We start from the raw sequence: 16,804 nt of genomic DNA, 5'->3' as shown, positions 1-16,804 counted from the left end.
TATGATATCTCAAACGGAAGCTAATTACCTTTTGAAGCGTGATCGCGATGCCTTAGAACACGCACTTATAAAGCGAGATATACGAAGGAAGAAGCGTGGGCGTGCTGCGGTAAAGCTAGCAAAACGGTGGAACATGTGATACAAGAAGATGAAGATATCTGTCAGCGGTCGATATAGGTACCTCTAGTCTCCTTGAAACCCTTTGGTTCAGCGAGAGCAAGGGGAAAGTAAACATGTCCGCAATAGAGGTTAGATGCGATTGGAGGATTGGTGGAAGAAAAGTAGGGAAACGGCTAAACAACGGAGGAGTACAAAAACAAATTTCACAACAGGGGTTTAGAAAGTTTGGGTACCGGCACATCCACATTGAAATCACCGACAACGACAACAGGGGTAGTGTCATCGGAACTAATTCAGGGAAAGTGAGTAGCCATGAACCTTGCGGGACTATGAGTCAGCATTTATTGCATGCTTGGGGGGTATGAGCCATTGATGATGGCAGTTTTCGACATGCTGTTCTGTGTGCTGTATGCGGGATTAGAAATCGTTTAAGCACTGTTCGCTTCAGCTTGCTGAGTGCTTGTAGCTTCTGCCTTTGCATTTTTTTGCTTGATTACGGGTGCATATGAGCCATTGATGAAGACAGTTTTCGTTTACGGAGAACAAAAATGCACGGAACCCTAGTCACATACAGCTTCGCTGTAAACCATTTGATGTAATTCTCAGGAAACGAGATGAGCGGTGAGGTGCGTTGATGCATGTACTGCTTTAAGAGCATTGACACAAATCGGTGTGGACCGTCTGATGGAAAGGCGCACAAGATTACTGGCAAAACAAAATTACGTAGTTTTGTGCTGCGGTGCTGACCTCCATAAGATTATTTTATTAGAACTCGATTACTTTCACCGTGAAACAGCTCGCCCCTGCTTATTAGTCGGCTCAGCGGGAACTTTTGTTTCTTTGCTCCAGACAGGGGTAGCGAGCACATTTCGCGAGGAAGGTTCGGCCAGCAATAAGAATTAGTGTTGTCAAGACAGGTGACTACCGTAGCTTAGGGGTGCGATCTTGTACGCGTTCCGAAATAGAACGGAAGCGGTCCGTTCCATCGAGCCGCACACGGTTGGTCAGTTTGAATGGTGACGAACGCCATGACGTCAATTGTTAAGTGATATCTGCTGTCAATCACACCGTGTCGTCTGCTATAGGACGAACGCAACGGAACGGACCACCGATTTCGCGACGGAAAGAACGGACCACCTCCGTTCAATTTTGGAACGCGTACAAGATCGCACCCTAAATCACTGTTTTCAATATGCTTTGTTCCGTGAAAGCGTCATACGTGTTTAAAACTAAAACCAGAAAATTCAGAAGTGCAGGTTTGCTGGTACTTTACCGAATGAGTAGCTGCAGCGCTAAACACACTGGGAAAAAGCGGTTTCGGGTGGGGATTGGATACGTAACACAGGTGCAATAGAAATATTCCCAGGCGTTCCTGTGTTTCTTATAACATCGCTTTAATTTTTACGCTGATAAATTAATGTCTTCCGAGTGGTCTCTGGCAGTCAGGAAGTGCGTGAAGCGGAAATTTTCTTATGTTAACGTACGCAAACAATTATTTTTTTTTTTGCATTAGAAGGCGGTAATGAGATTGACATGCAAGAAAACGGTCTTACTCGCCCGGCGCGATGTTTTACGACTGAGTCAGGAGATCGTTTCCCTGCCCGCGAATGCTGTGGTTATATGAAACTTTTTTATTAAAAAATTAAGTTCTGGCATTTTAAGTGCCAGAACCAACGATGATGGTGAGGCACGCCATGGTAGAGGGCTTCGGATTGGTTTTGACACCTGGGGTTCTTTAACGTTCTTTTGAATTTAAGTATACGCGAGCGTTTTCGCATTTTTCACCCATTGAAATGCGGCCGCCGCAGCCGGTGTCGAATCAGCGACCTCGAGCTTATAGCAGGGTGATGCCGTAGCCCATGGGCTATCGCGTCGCGTGGTGATATGGAAGGCATAATAAATACAACATTTGTAGTCTTCCTAATGATGTAATTTGCAAAGCTAAAGCTTGAATAAGATTCAGACAGTAATTGGGGAGCGCCGTGCTAGGCTAGATGCAGTCAGAGCGCGGTAAAACGCATCAGTGAGGGAGTAAAAGCTTTATTGAATATACATAAAATAAGTCACGGTGGCTGGGGCCCCTATTCCAGGGCCCCACTGGCACGAGCGGCTCGCTGGTCTTGATCCAGAAGAGCCAATTGGCTCTCCCAACTCTCGATCGCAAGCCATGCCTCCTATTCCTCATTAGTGGATGTTGGTGTATTATGGGGCTGTCTATGTGCGGAGGCCCCCTAGGGCACTCCCATGTGATGTGTTTTATTGTAGGTGTGTCTGTGCACTACGGGCACTCGATCGTCAGTAAACCTCGTGGGGTGTATTCTGTGTATGTGGTGCAGGTTGGGGTATGTTTTCGTCTAAATACGACGCCAGTCCCTCTCCTGTTGGCTGTTTAAATTGGAGTGAGGATGTTCAAAATGTCTCCGCTCCTGCCTTTGCTGTAGGAGGACGTCACGAAAATACGGTGGAAAGTCATCGCTAGGCCATGCCGTTGCTCGGGCGTTTAATCCTCGAGCAATACGGTCTGGCCTCGCGTTTCCTGCCAGTCCCTCGTGTGCCGTAAACCATATGATAGTGTTGTGCTCTTCTAGTTCTTATTAGACTTTTGCGCGCACAAAGACGGGACGTCGAACGAAGAAGGGACACACAACGTTGCGCATGTTGTGTGTCCCTTCTTCGTTCGACGTCCTGTCTTCGCGCGCGCAAAAGTCTAATAAGAACCATGTACAACCAACTCGCCCAAAACGTAACGCTTTTGAACTACCCTTCTGGTTGATTGCCTAAAATTTTTCTTATTGTTTGGGGTGCCGTTTCATTTAGAAACAAGCGACAAACCGCTTGTGAGTCGGATAACATAACAGCCGAATTAGTTTAGCGCTCGGCGTCCTGAATGGCCAAGGCAATGGTTACAGCCTCTGCCACACATGTCGAGATGGTTTTCAAGGACGTCATTGTTATTTTGTTCTTATGTGTAGAGGCTACGCATGGTGAAGGTGTCTATGCTCATTCGACTGGCATCCGTATGATACAATCCCGGTCCCATGCCAAAACGTTTGTGAAGAGCCTTTGCCCTTGCTCTTCGTCGTCCGGAATGGTACTTGGGGTGCATCCGTATAATACACCCCGGTCCCATTCCAAAACGCTTATGAAGAGTCTTTGCCCTTGCTCTTCGTCGTCCGGGATGGTACTTGGGGTGCATGTTTTTGGGAATTAGAGCCACCGCGATGTGCGATCGAACCTTGCGGTCTATCTGTGCCGTTTCCTGTCCGCAGTACTGGGGTCTCGGGGGAGAGCCTAACCTCGCCAATACTTCCCTGCCCTGAGTTGAAGAACAAAGTCGTTCTTTCTAAGCATATATCTTCGCGACTGCGTACTCGTCAACAGTGTTGCGCAGACCCATTCCCTCGAATCTCTCTGTGCTAGCGCATTTGGGAAGACCAAGGGCGGTTTTGAAGGATTTTCTTATTATTGTGTTTGCCTGTGTGACCTTTTGGTTTGTCAAGGCCTGATACGGAAGGGTGTGTGTGTGATGCGCCTAATTACGAATGCCTGAACCAGGCTGATAGTCTCTCCCTCAGTTAGGCCGTCTCTGCTTCTTGCTACTCTCCGTATCATTCTGGCCACGTTTCCTGTGACCCCCTTTAGGTTTTAATGGTGTGGGATGTTCCAGCGTTCCGCTGCATCAACATACCCAATATTCTGAGTGTCTCCACTTTACGAATCGGTGGCCCGTCGAGAGTCAGAGTGATTGGCTCGCAGTCCTTCTTTCTTGCGCATTTCGCACACACCCGAATGAATTTCGATTTTTCGGGTGTGCACGCCATGTCGGTCGCCCTCGCGTATTACACGACAGCCTTTTGAAGAGTTCCTTGCTTGTCCCCATTGGACCCCTGGTGAGCCCAGAGTGTTATGTCATCGGCATATATCGCACAGCCGAGATTCGGGTGTTTTTCAAGCTCCAGGTCTAGCTTTCTCATCCCTACATTAAATAGCAGTCGAGAGAATATAGATCCCTGAGGGGTGCCTTTGTCGGGACAGTTCAAGGTGTCGGACCTCGTGGAGCCTAATCCGATTGTGGCCGTGCGGCCACTGAGGAAAGAGCGCGCGTAGTTATAAATTCGTGTTCCGCAATTCACTGCTTCCAGTCCCCCCAGAATAGTGTGGTGGGAGACGCTGTCGAATGCCTTTTCGATATCCAATGCCGATACAAATTTATCGTCGGACCCTCTGTTGGGGTGCAGGACTCCGTACTTTAGTAGTAGAAAACCGTCCTGCGCCGACACGTGGGGTCGGAAACCGAACCTTCTTTTTTATTTTCATGTGGTTCGAGAGCAGGATCTGCACAACCTTTTCAAAGAGTTTCCCCGCGCATGGCGTTAGGGAGATGGGTCGATGATGTTACGAGGCTTGCGGGGTTTAGGAATAAGAATAACTTTTGCTTCCTTCCATTCTTTTGGAAGGACGCCATCCTCTGTCCAGACTATGTCGTTAAGCAATTTGGTCAAGCTCTTGAAAATGAAGCTATTCTAGCCGGAGCGTAGCAGACGACAAAGACGGTCCCCCTACTGACTTCACCGGTTCGCCGTTCGCAGCGCCGACATCGGTTGCGCACTAGACTATAGGTTGGTTGAGGAGACGCGCGCCAACCGCCCAAGTTAAGCACGTAATCAAGTAATCACATAGCACAAATAACCAAATAGTCTATGTTATGTGCATTGTCTAAGTTAGTTCAATGCCCGGTAATGGGTAAGCGTCATTATTTGGAAGCAAGAAGACGAGGAAGAACAAGCAGAGCCTGCCGGGCAAAGCAAAGCAAAGCAAAGCCTGCATGTTCTCAGTTGCTCCACGGCGTCTTGTCGGTAACCTGTCACGGAATAATGCCACAGTCTAAGGTGTCTCCGACCAATGGAGGGCCCTCGAAGGACTGCCGTGAAGTCAAGCGTCCCGCGGTGACGCACGAGCATGGAAAGAACAGCTCGGGTGGCCCTCACAAGCGGCGCAGCAGGCAACGTACGCGCTCGGGCAGAGGCCGTAGCCCTCCGGCGAGTTCCACTCAAGCTGCCACCGAGAAGCCCCTGGAAAGCGCTCACGAACAGAAAGAACCCACCGAGGAAGGCGGAAAGAAGGTGGTAGGCGAGGGCGAGCCCTCGCTCGGCAAGAACGAAGCCGAAGCGAAACAATGTGTAGCTGCGACGAATGACAACGTCGGCCAGAAGTGCGAGGGTCAGTCGAAGCGCAAGGTATCGCTGTACTTGACCGAAGCAGATCGGCAGCAAATTAGCGAGGCACCGGCGCAGTCGTCGCGCTACGACCACTCCATGCCTCGACCGGGCGTCTTCGAGGTACCGCCTGGTAAGTCTTCTTAAGCTCTGCGGCACCAATATTCTCACTCTCTGCAGAAGTTCAGGAACGTTGTTGGTTTATTTGAATTTAGTAACATGGCCCCGTGAGTGGCATTGGGCAAATGAGGCGTCACATTTCACTTCTGTGTCAGGAATATGTTGAAAAATAAATAAATAAATAAATAAATAAATAAATAAATAAATAAATAAATAAATACAAGCAGTGGGCGAATATATGAAGTTTGGACTACGAATCGAATATTACTCTCTAACTATCGTATTAAAAACTATTTCGTTCTTTTCAAACACCGAAACTAACCAAATATTTCGTAGAAGCCAACTGGTAAGGTCTTGTTGTTCTCCGTCTGCTAGACTCATTATCATAAGTTATCACGGGCTCTATATAGTAATGCTATTATAGTTTTATAACATAACCGACGCAAAAAATATGGCGCTAACGCAGCGTTGTTTGAATAGTCCAGTCAAACGCACTACTCATTTATAAGGACATATGTTTTGTTTGCCTTGAGAGTCAATAGCACTGTGTACCTTGACATGCATTTGGGCTGATAAAGAGGCAACATACGCGCAGTAGTATAGGGCGTTTCGATGGGGCCGAATATAGTTCAGTGAAAGCAGATAATGGGCGAGACGAGTGGTGCCGCCGTCTGCGACTGGTCCGGTTCCCCTTGCTTAGCTTTCGCTGGCTGGTTTGAAATTGCTGTGGTGAGCCACGCGGAGTTAAAAATGCCGCTAGGAAGGATCCTCAGCGAAGGAGGGCTGGCATGGCGACGTGGTATACTTGCCGAAAGGGCTCGACAATCTTAAAAGACGTGCATTTTTTTTTATACGCAAGGAATTCTATTCTTGCCGGCAGCTCCGAGTAGCCAGAGCCAAAGCGACCGACAGGCAGCTGTATGTTATTATTTTCGGAACGGAACGCTCTCTGGCTACACCGAGAGAAAATAAGTTTTCTACGGTATAATAATCTGTAGTAAGTGCGTACCCGTCACTTTGACGTGGTCAGTTTTGGCGGCTTTCTGGCTGCGAAGCACGGCAGACAGGCGCAGTGGTTGTCTGCCACACTTCGTAGCCAGGAATATTTCAGGCTACAGCGGAGGGCTAACGGAAAGTGAGTTTTTTGTTTTTGCTTGGGCTGATAAAAAAATATAATCTATTAAACCAACAGGAATGCACATTTATGTATAAATATGTAAAAGTTTCGACAAATTGTATCGTCAATGTAGTCAGCACTGCTGTCGAGGCTTTTGCGGGGTTCACTCTTTGGACATTGCATGCGCAGAAAGAAAGCTGTCTCCAACCAGCAACGCCTACTGTCTACGGCACTGACGCAACGGACACACAGTGATCCCACGTTGTGTATAAAAAAGTACTTTGCGAACTGTACACGGTTGCTATCGTTAACACAGCGCAATACGGCAGTGAATCTGGCAAGGAAGCGTCAACACCTCTCAACGCGTCCTCCTACACGTGTTCGAGAGAGGATGCCTCAATGACACGAAAAACACACGCACACACAGATTACTAGCACTACACTATACGCATTACATAAATAGGGACCCATACAGGCTTCCGCACTTGTAAACCCTACCGAGCCTGTCCATCAAACAAACGCACCTTGGCCGGTATTTTGTAGCGATGCTTTTTCCGAATCTACGCTTTTTCAGGATTTTTGCGCTTGGCCACTGGTCAGAGCGACGGTCTGCCCACATTATCAACCCGATCAGGCGGCCGTGTGTAGTGGATGATAAGAATAGCATAGAATAAGGCATAAGGCATCGCTATAATATAGCGGCCTTGTGGGACTGCCCCGCCAACTCCACCTTCAGAAAAACAATATACTTTCTAAACTGCCACTGAGCCAGCGTCCCACGGCAGCTGGGAGGAGTGGACTACTACCCCACGAAATTTGGAGAAAATGTGGTGGCCGAGTCTGGTGTAGCAAGTCAAGAACGTGCTGGGCCAGGAGGCATGAGCCTACCAGGAGGTCCGGACTGCGGCCTTTTGGGAATAATAAATGTGATTTCTCTCTCTACCGCAAATCTGAAGCTGTCTACGATGATTTTGGGCACTTTATCTGTGATAATGTTCATAATAGGAGGTAACATTATAAAAATCGGTATGGTATGTACCACAATTTTACTTACTTTGCCTATTACAGAGCCCGTATGCAGCAGTTTAATTTCACATGACTACTAACGCTTTAGCTAATTGCTAATGGTGCTGCGATAATTGAAAACTAGGTAACCATTGAGCGCTGTTAGTGTAAAACAGGCTCGTGGTGTCGTTGCATGGTCACGTGGACGAGCAAGGCCGGGATGATGCAGTGATTCTAATTCATCTTCGGTGTCCGAACGGGGATCTACTTATAATTTATCATTAGGGTTGGCCTGCCATGAGCGGTGGTTGATAAAATGAATATAATCGATCAAAGAGGATCTTTACACGCTATGTATGTACACGATAAAATTTTGTCCAAAACGTAACTTTACATTATGTGACGTAAAACGTAACATTACCTTATGAAGAAATACGTTTAGTATGCCGAGCACATGTGAGTGGAAGAATACGTGTGATTCTTCCCGTGTAAGCATGACTCCTAGGAGGGAGAGAGAAAACGTTCATTGACAGTAACCTTAGTACAACTCCTAAGCGAGAACATATACAGGGTGTCCCACGTAACTTGAGCCAACGTCTTAAGAATGAAAGGCACTCCGGAGGCGAGTTGAACCGAATGCATAATGTTGGCACTAGCCTAGAGTTACTCAGGCTATTTTTTCCCCTCAACTAACAAATTAATTATGTTTAATTAATCAACTTTTTAAGTATCGGCTGCAGATCCCAAGTGTGATGCGCAATGTTGTAGATCACCTGGAGAAACTTCCTAATAAATTGTTTCCAACATGATCTATCTCACGTGGTCCTTTTTACTGCTTTCCAAAGAAAGCCCGCGAATTATGAATAAAAAAAAACACGTGACGGGGCGCTTGGCGCACTGATATTGTGCTGCTCTCAAGCGTGCCATGGATGAATAGGGTCGGCTGCAGCGGGACTGGCCAGCAACAGGGCGTTAGGCATGGTGTAGATATCTGGCCATGCTGCTCTTATAGCATGATGGTGCAAATGCCTGCCGCTGTGCGAGCGTTGCCGAAGAGATAAAGCGTCTAAGGCCACGAAAAAGAAAAGACGTAAGCAGCATTTTGATTTTTCTTGAAAGAAGGAAAGGGCGAAGCGCGAGCGAACGATGGAAGGCGGTGACGGCTGCTACAATTTTGCCTTTGTACAGAAATGACTTTGTAGTAGTTTTTGAATTGAACGATGGTGCTGTAACTTTAAACCTTAAGGCTCGAATAACCGCGGACAAATCATCATCAACATCCTCATCATCACAATAATAATAATAATAATAATAATCAGTAGCAGCAGCAACCTAGTTACGCCCACTGCAGGGCAAAGGCCTCTCCCATACTTTTCCAACTACTCCGGTCAGGTACTAATTGTGGCCATGTTGTCCCTGCAAACATCATAATCTCACCCGCCCACCTAACTTTCTGCCGTCCCCTGCTACGCTTCCCTTCTCTTGGAATCCAGTCTGTAACCTTTAATGACCATCCGTTATTTTCGCTCATTACATGTCCTGCCCATGCCCGTTTCTTTTTCTTGATTTCAACTAATATGTCATTACCTCGCGTGTGTTCCCTCACCCAATCTGCTCTCTTATTATCCCTCCCCTTTAACGTTACACCCATCAGTCTTCTTTCCTTAGTTGGTTGCGTCGTCCTCAATTTAAGTGGAACCCTTTTCGTAAGCCTCCAGGTTCCGGCCCTCTACGTGAGTACTGGTAAGACACAGCTGTTATAGACTTTTCTTTTGAGGGATAATGGCAACCTGCTGTTCATGATCTTAGAATGCCTGCCAAACGCACCACAGCCCATTCTTATTCTTCTGATTATTTCATTCTCATGACCCAAATCCGCGATCACTACCTGCCCTAAGTAGATGTATTCCCTTACCACTTCCAGTGCCTCGCTACCTATCGTAAACAGCTGCTCTCTTCCGAGACTGTTAAACAATACTTTAGTTTTCTGCAGATTAATTTTTAGACCCACCCTTCTGCTTTGCCTCTCCAGATCAGTAAACATGCATTGCAATTGGTCCCCTGAGTTACTAAACAAGGCAATATAATCAGCAAATCGCAAGTTACTAAGGTATTCTCCATTAAATCTTATTCCCAATTCTTCCCAATCCAGGTCTCTGAATACCTCCTGTAAACACGCTGTGAATAGCATTGGAGAGATCTTATCTCCCTGCCTGACGCATTTCTTTATGGGGATTTTGTTGCTTTCTTTATGGAGGACTACGGTGGCTGTGGAGCCGCTATAGATATATTTCAGTATTTTTACATACGGCTCGTTTACACCCTGATTTCGTAATGCCTCCATGACTGCTGAGGTTTCGACTGAATCAAATGCTTTCTGGTAATCAATGAAAGCTATATATAAGGGTTGGTTATATTCTGCACATTTCTCTATCACCTGATTGATAGTGTGAATATGGTCTACTGTTGAGTAGACTTTACGGAATCCTGCCTGGTCCTTTGGTTTACAGAAGTCTGAGGAGTTCCTGATTCTATGTGCGATTACCTTAGTAAATACTTTGTAGACAGCGGACAGTAAGCTGAGCGGTCTATAATTTTTCAAATCTTTGGCGTCCCCTTTTTTATGGATTAGGATTATGTTAGCGTTCTTCCAAGATTCCTGTACGCTCGAGGCCATGAGGCATTGTGTAAACAGGGTGGCCAGTTTCTCTAGAACAATCTGCCCACCATCCTTCAACAAGTATCCTGTTGCCTGATCCTCCCCAGCTGCCTTCCCCCTTTGCATCGCTCCAAAGACTTTCTTTACTTCCTCCTGCTTTACTTGTGGGATTTCAAATTCCTCTAGAATATTCTCTCTTCCATTATCGTCGTGGGTGTCACTGGTACTGTATATATCTCTATAGAACTCCTCAGCCACTTGAACTATCTCATCCATATTAGTAATGATATTGTCGGCTTTGTCTCTTAACGCATACATCTGATACTTGCCTATTCCTAGTTTCTCCTTCACTGATTTTAGGCTTCCTCCGTTCCTGAGAGCATGTTCAGTTCTATCCATATTATACTTCCTTATGTCAGCTGTCTTACGCTTGATGATTAACTTGGAAAGTTCTGCCAGTTCTATTCTAGCTGTAAAGTTAAAGGCTTTCATACATTGGCGTTTCTTGATCAGATCTTTCGTCACCTGCGATAGCTTATTGGTATCCTGTCTAACGTAGTTACCACCAACTTCTATTGCACACTCCTTAATGCCCATAAGATTGCCGTTCATTGCTTCAACACTAACGTCCTCTTCCTAAGCTAACGCCGAATACCTGTTGTGTAGCTTGATTCGGAATTCCTCTATTTTCCCTCGTAACGCTAACTCATTGATCGGCTTCTTATGTACCAGTTTGTTCCATTCCCTCCTGAAGTCTAAGCTAATTCGAGTTCTTACGAGCCTATGGTCACTGCAGCGCACCTTGCCGAGCACGTCCACATCTTGTATGATGCCAGGGTTAGCGCAGAATATAAAGTCTATTTCATTTCTAGTCTCGCCATTCGGGCTCTTCCACGCCCACTTTCGGCTATCCCGCTTGCGGAAGAACGTATTCATTATCCGCATATTATTCTGTTCTGCGAATTCTTCTAATAGCTCTCCCCTGCTATTCGGAGAGCATATGCCGTATTCCCCCACTGACTTGTCTCCAGCCTGCTTCTTGCCTACCCTGGCATTGAAGTCGCCCATCAGTGCAGTGTATTTTGTTTTGACTTTACCCACGGCCGATTCCACGTCTTCATAGAAGCTTTCGAATTCCTGGTCATCATGACTGGATGTAGGGGCGTACACCTGTACGACCTTCAATTTGTACCGCTTATTAAGTTTCACAACAAGACCTGCCAACCTCTCGTTAATGCTATAGTATTCCTGTATGTTACCAGCTATATTCCTATGAATCAAGAATCCGACTCATATTTCTCGTCTCTCCGCTAAGCCCCGGTAGCACAGGACGTGCCCGCTTCTTAGCACTGTATATGCTTCTTTTGTCCTCCTAACATCACTGAGCCCTATTACATCCCAGTTACTGCCCTCTAATTCCTCCAATAGCACTGCTAGACTCGTCTCACTAGATAACGTTCTAGTGTTAAACGTTGCCAGGTTCAGCTTCCAACGGCGGCCTGTTCGGATTCAGGTACTGTTAGCACCATCTGCTGCGTCACAGGTCTGACCGCCGCCGTTGTCAGTTTCTTCACAGCTGCTGGGGAGTGAGGGCCGGGGTTTGATTGTTGTATTCATATAGGAGGTAGTTGTCAAGTACAGCACCAGAATGGCCAATCCCGCTCTGGTGAGGGAGTGCGTTACCGGTCTGGTCACCGGGATCAGGCCACACTCCAGGCCTGTTTATGCAATTTTATCAACACGCGGATTTTTTTTATCCGGTGGAAAATGGCGCGGCACTGGGGTTCGAACCACGGTTCTCTTGCACGCTAGGCGGATACTCTACATCTGTGCCACCGCTGCACTCATACATCAATCACGCGGGGACAAAACTAACTGTAAAAAAAAACCTGGGCTATATTCAAGGAAGGTTACGCATGTCTTCTTCAGATGACGAATCTTTTCGCACTGGCTCCGTCTTCTCTACTTCTCTCACAGTCTACCAGACGTTCTTTTTCGATCTCTTTCTCTCCCCATACTTTCATTCCCTACCCCCTGTGCAGCGCGGTTGAGGTGTCCTCTGCTGAGAGACAGTTACTGCCCGGCACTTTACCCCAACCTTTCCTTCCCATCATCAAGAATCTCCTTCTCTCTCTCTCGCACCCCGCACGTGCACATCGCTTCGTCGTAGTATCGGATGGCCGCGTCTGGCTTCACTCTTGTGCACCGTGACCATAATATTTCGTCAGTCCCTGGGAGAGTGCGCCTGCAGGCTGTTCCCGTTTACCGGATGTAGGTCATACTTTATGTACCTCGTTTGAACCAATTCCAGCGAACTGCAATATATTCAGTGCTCCTCAGGCCCCCGTATTCTTGCGTGCTTGCCACAGCAACCCTATGTGGCTGTGACCAACGTTAAGCAGCAGATATGGCTTACTCGAGTGAGGAAAGAGCAGATATGGTTTTGGCTCTGGGTGCGTCAAGTGGACATAGAATTAAGGCGCGCAGTTGAGCTATTTAGACGCTGGCATCCAGGTACGCGTCCGACTTAGTTGGGTACGCGTCCGACAATTGTGGGTGCACATGAAGCGCTTAGACAGACTGGCACTTTTACGAAGAAACGACATAAATCTTCAATCCTTGGCGAGGACGCGGAGTCAGATATTCTGTCAACGTTTTCTTCAAACCCACATGCAAGTGTTCGTGCGGGTGCTGAAGCTGGAGCGTCAAAGCCTTCAGTGTGGAGAGTACTCAGAAAGAGGCAACTTCATCCGTGCCACGTGCGGCTGCACCAGATGGAGCCCCGCGATTTCGAAAATCGATAGGGCTTTGCAAACTGGATTATAATCAAGACGAAAGAGGACCCAGGCTTTGTCAACAAAATAATGTGGGCCGATGAAGCTACCGTCTCATGTAATGCCCATGGGAACATCCGCAACGCTCACTATTGGAAAATAATGTGGGCCGATGAAGCTACCTTCTCATGTAATGCCCATGGGAACATCCGCAACGCTCACTATTGGAGCGACGAAAACACTGACTGCATGGGTTTTGAAGACACATCACCAATATCATTGGTCGGTTATTGTGTGGTGTGGAATTTACGGTGGCACTATCATTGGCCCTGTGTTTTTCAATAACACACTTACAGGCGAAAGATACGTCAACGACATACGTGATGGGGCGCTTGAGGATTTTTTTTGCGAAGTTTCATTGGCTAGGATCAAGGATATTTCGTATCAGCATGATGGTGCTCCTGCGCACGACAGCAGCAAAGCTTGCAAATGGCTGCATGAAGTATTCCCGCAGCAGTGGATTGGACAGCATGGCCCCATTGCTTGGCTGGCACGGTCGCCAGATTTAACTCCCTTCGATTTCTTTCTCTGGGGATACGTCAAGAATCAAGTATAACAGACACCAACAACAACATCAGAGAACCTAAAAGAAAAAGTAAGACAAGTCCGCATCTCTATATGCTTGATACCATGATCAAGAACGCCTCGGGAAATGTGCCTATGAGATGCCAAATATGCATTGCAGCAGATGGTGACGTCTTTGCATACGCAATATAATCAAAGGGCGCTTTTTGGATTGAAGGTCACTGGAACATCATTCCAGCCCTAACGCTCCCTCCCCACCCAACCCCACTACACTCCATCGGCAGGCTGCCAGCTGTTGCCCATTTCAAGCATCAAAAAATAAAGCTATGTTTGTTCTGTTGCGTCTCCTTAGACGTTTTATCGCTTCGGCACCGCTCGGCCAGTAGCACGCATTTGCGTTGTCATGCGATAAAAGCCGCATGCCTAGATACCTACACCAGATATAACGCCCTGCCGCGGACCAGTCTCGCTGCAGCCGACCTTGTTCATCCATCGTACGCTTGAGAGCAGCACAATAACAGTGCGCAATCGCCCCGTCACGTGGTATTTTTTTCATATTTATCGGGCTTTCTTTGGAACGCGGAAAAAAGGACGTACCACGTGAGATATATCATGTTGGAAACAATTTATTGAGAAGTTTTTCAAGGTACTCTACAACTTTGCCTATCGCACTTGGGGTCTGCAGCCTATATTTAATAAGTTGATTAATTAAACATAACTAATGCGTTTAACTCTAGGCCAGCGCCAACATTATGCATTCGGTTCAAATCGCGTCCGGAGTACCTTTCATTTTTAAAACTTTGGCTCAAGTTACGTGGGACAACCTGTATACCTTACTCACCGGCTTTTCACAGACTGAGGTTATATAGGCGAATGTTATTGTAGAGGCAGTTCTACAGCTTAAGGGCTGGTCGACCAATGAAGGCGAATAAAAACCGGATCAAAACTGACCAAAGCCTGCAGTGAAGAGCTTGAGCTTCTATCTAATCAATAACTCATCGCAGTTACTTAGAAAAACCGGGCCTTGAGCCTGACGTCGCCGGCATCCAGGTTGGCCTAGGGGAGCTTCAACTGGAGAGCAAATAATACGCTTCTTCAATTACCGAACGCCAATGACCAGAGACGATGTGCCGCGCGGGTCAGACAAATTTGTTGAAGCGCACGCATTTAAAGAGCTCGTATATGTCGACAATCCATCGCTCCGGCTGGCAAATGATAAAATCTCCTATTTATTAGGGCCAGTTATTTAAGAGTGAATGGAATTCCGAGAGCTGCTCTTTGCAAGGATAACTATACCTATCCCATGCATACTTAACTCCATCTTCGGGAGTTCTCGTACATGTTTAGGCGCTTCCGACTCGGCCCAAGCAGAATAAACGTACTTCATAAAGCAACAGGAGAATTGTCAAAACAGTTAAACATGCAGTTAAAACCAAATGGGATTACAGAAAACAGTTAAACAGACCGTTTTTTTTTCTTTAGGCGTGGCATGCGAGTTCTTTACCACTTTTACGTCGATGTAGGCTTCGCCTAAGGGCCGTTGTTAAAGTAGATCTAATCATATATAAGAGGTGTAACTCCCCGAAGGAGGACACATGCCACAAGAGACGCTGTAGTTTAGTTTCTCGAGGTTTTTCCGACCACCATAGCTGTTTAACGCGCACCGAAATCTAAACACGTGATAATTTATACATACCGCTCCCCATCAGAATTCGGCCGCCGTAGCAATGTGACTCGAACCCGTGGACGGCATGGTTCTGAGAAGCGTAACGCCACTATGTCAGTTCTCGAATAACCTATACCGCATTGCGTCAATCAATTCCTGCACTCCATTAAAGGTTTTGTATTTGCGCTAAGCATATTGTTACGTGTCGCTAACAACGCACTAAATGGATCCGCACGGCGTCTCCGAAGATGACCCGCGCAGAGCGATGTTCATGTTGCCGCCGGCTTCCGGCCCCGGGGCGAGCGATCGCAAGAGCCGCACCTGCGCGCGCCGGCGCCTCACCACGATGGACTGCGCACTGGCCGCCTTCGTGGTCACCTGCTCGCTAGCCATACTGGGTGCGCTGCTCTTCGGTAGGACCTCGCCAAGGTGAGGGCGCCTAAAGGAAGGGCGCTTGCCGTAGCAGCGCTCAGCTAATGGAGAAAGGCACGCAGCAGCGCCGAAAGGTATCATGAGACGTCAAAAATAGGGCGGCATCCCGGAGAAACCCGATTCAGGGCACAGTATAGATATAACAAATATTGTGCTTGGTAGGGAGCATTTATACACGTCGTCTTTTACTAAGGCTCACTATAGCGCTTGGGAACAGGAGTAGCCGTAAAACGCGGCAATCATTCTAGAGGGACTCAAGGTATATACGTGCCTATATGGATCCTACAGGGAGCTCTTGGGTCCGCCGCACTCCTCTGGGCACGTAGTTTGTGGATGCCTCATCGGTGTTAGCCAAATGAAACGATGTAGACGACGATGGTCACTAGAAATCGCGATGCCGTGTGTTTTCGGGCACCGCACGAGCTGATGACGTGTTTTTTCCAGCTACGAAATGCGACAGGCGAAGAACCCGTTGCGATAACGTCGCGACAGCCGTGTAATGTGCCGACATTGAGACCGTGCTTTTTCGCTGCGAAGCATCTATAGGATCATCACTCCCTGGGTTTAGTTCGTACGTCCGGCAAGGTGATCTCGTCTGAATAAAAAAAAATGTCGGCACATTTCAGGTATACGTGTGAGAAACAGTTATAAGAGAATCTTGCTTTAATGTTAGCTGAAATGCCTTCACGTATCCTTGCTTACTTTTACATAGCTCAACGCTCCTCTGTCAATGCAAACACTGGTCCCATTCTGCTCCCTTCTTTCTCCACACGTTTTACAACTAATCTGTTAGTGTGACTAGAACAGCCAAAAAAAAATGTTGCTGCCGCTCTCGTAATCGAGAGTAGATGTAAGCGTGAAATGGCAACCGACAAAGCAGAGTGGTTGGGAATGATACTAGCCACAATCTTAAAATGGGTGTAGGGCATGTTCGCAACGGCGCACCCCACCACATCACACCGCACCCCGTCATTCTGTGCACTGGGCAAGTGCACTGCCCAGCTTCCCAGCTTGAATAAAACCGGTTGAAGGCGGCACGACAGGCAGCGAAATACGCCAGGGAGACACAGCGCGCTGCCCAGTTAGAAGAAAATCGCCTAAAGCAGGTGC

General features: G+C 47.3%; 1 protein-coding gene across 2 annotated transcripts in view; it reads left to right on the top strand.

The window, feature by feature from the left end:
• The first annotated feature begins 4,899 nt into the window (after window positions 1-4,899).
• Window positions 4,900-16,804, top strand: part of LOC135921071 (uncharacterized) — a 35,702-nt gene continuing 23,797 nt past the window's right edge. For both annotated transcript variants that reach the window (XM_065455390.1, XM_065455389.1), the window contains exons 1-2: window positions 4,900-5,469; window positions 15,511-15,691. In XM_065455390.1, coding sequence (XP_065311462.1) covers window positions 4,995-5,469; window positions 15,511-15,691 — 656 coding nt within the window. In that variant the 5' untranslated portion in view covers window positions 4,900-4,994. The remainder of the gene's footprint in view (window positions 5,470-15,510; window positions 15,692-16,804) is intronic.

The sequence above is a fragment of the Dermacentor albipictus genome, chromosome 2 (assembly GCF_038994185.2).
Source record: "Dermacentor albipictus isolate Rhodes 1998 colony chromosome 2, USDA_Dalb.pri_finalv2, whole genome shotgun sequence".
In the NCBI taxonomy this organism is placed as follows: Eukaryota; Metazoa; Arthropoda; class Arachnida; order Ixodida; family Ixodidae; genus Dermacentor; species Dermacentor albipictus.
This window is presented reverse-complemented; position numbering and strand designations above follow the sequence as displayed.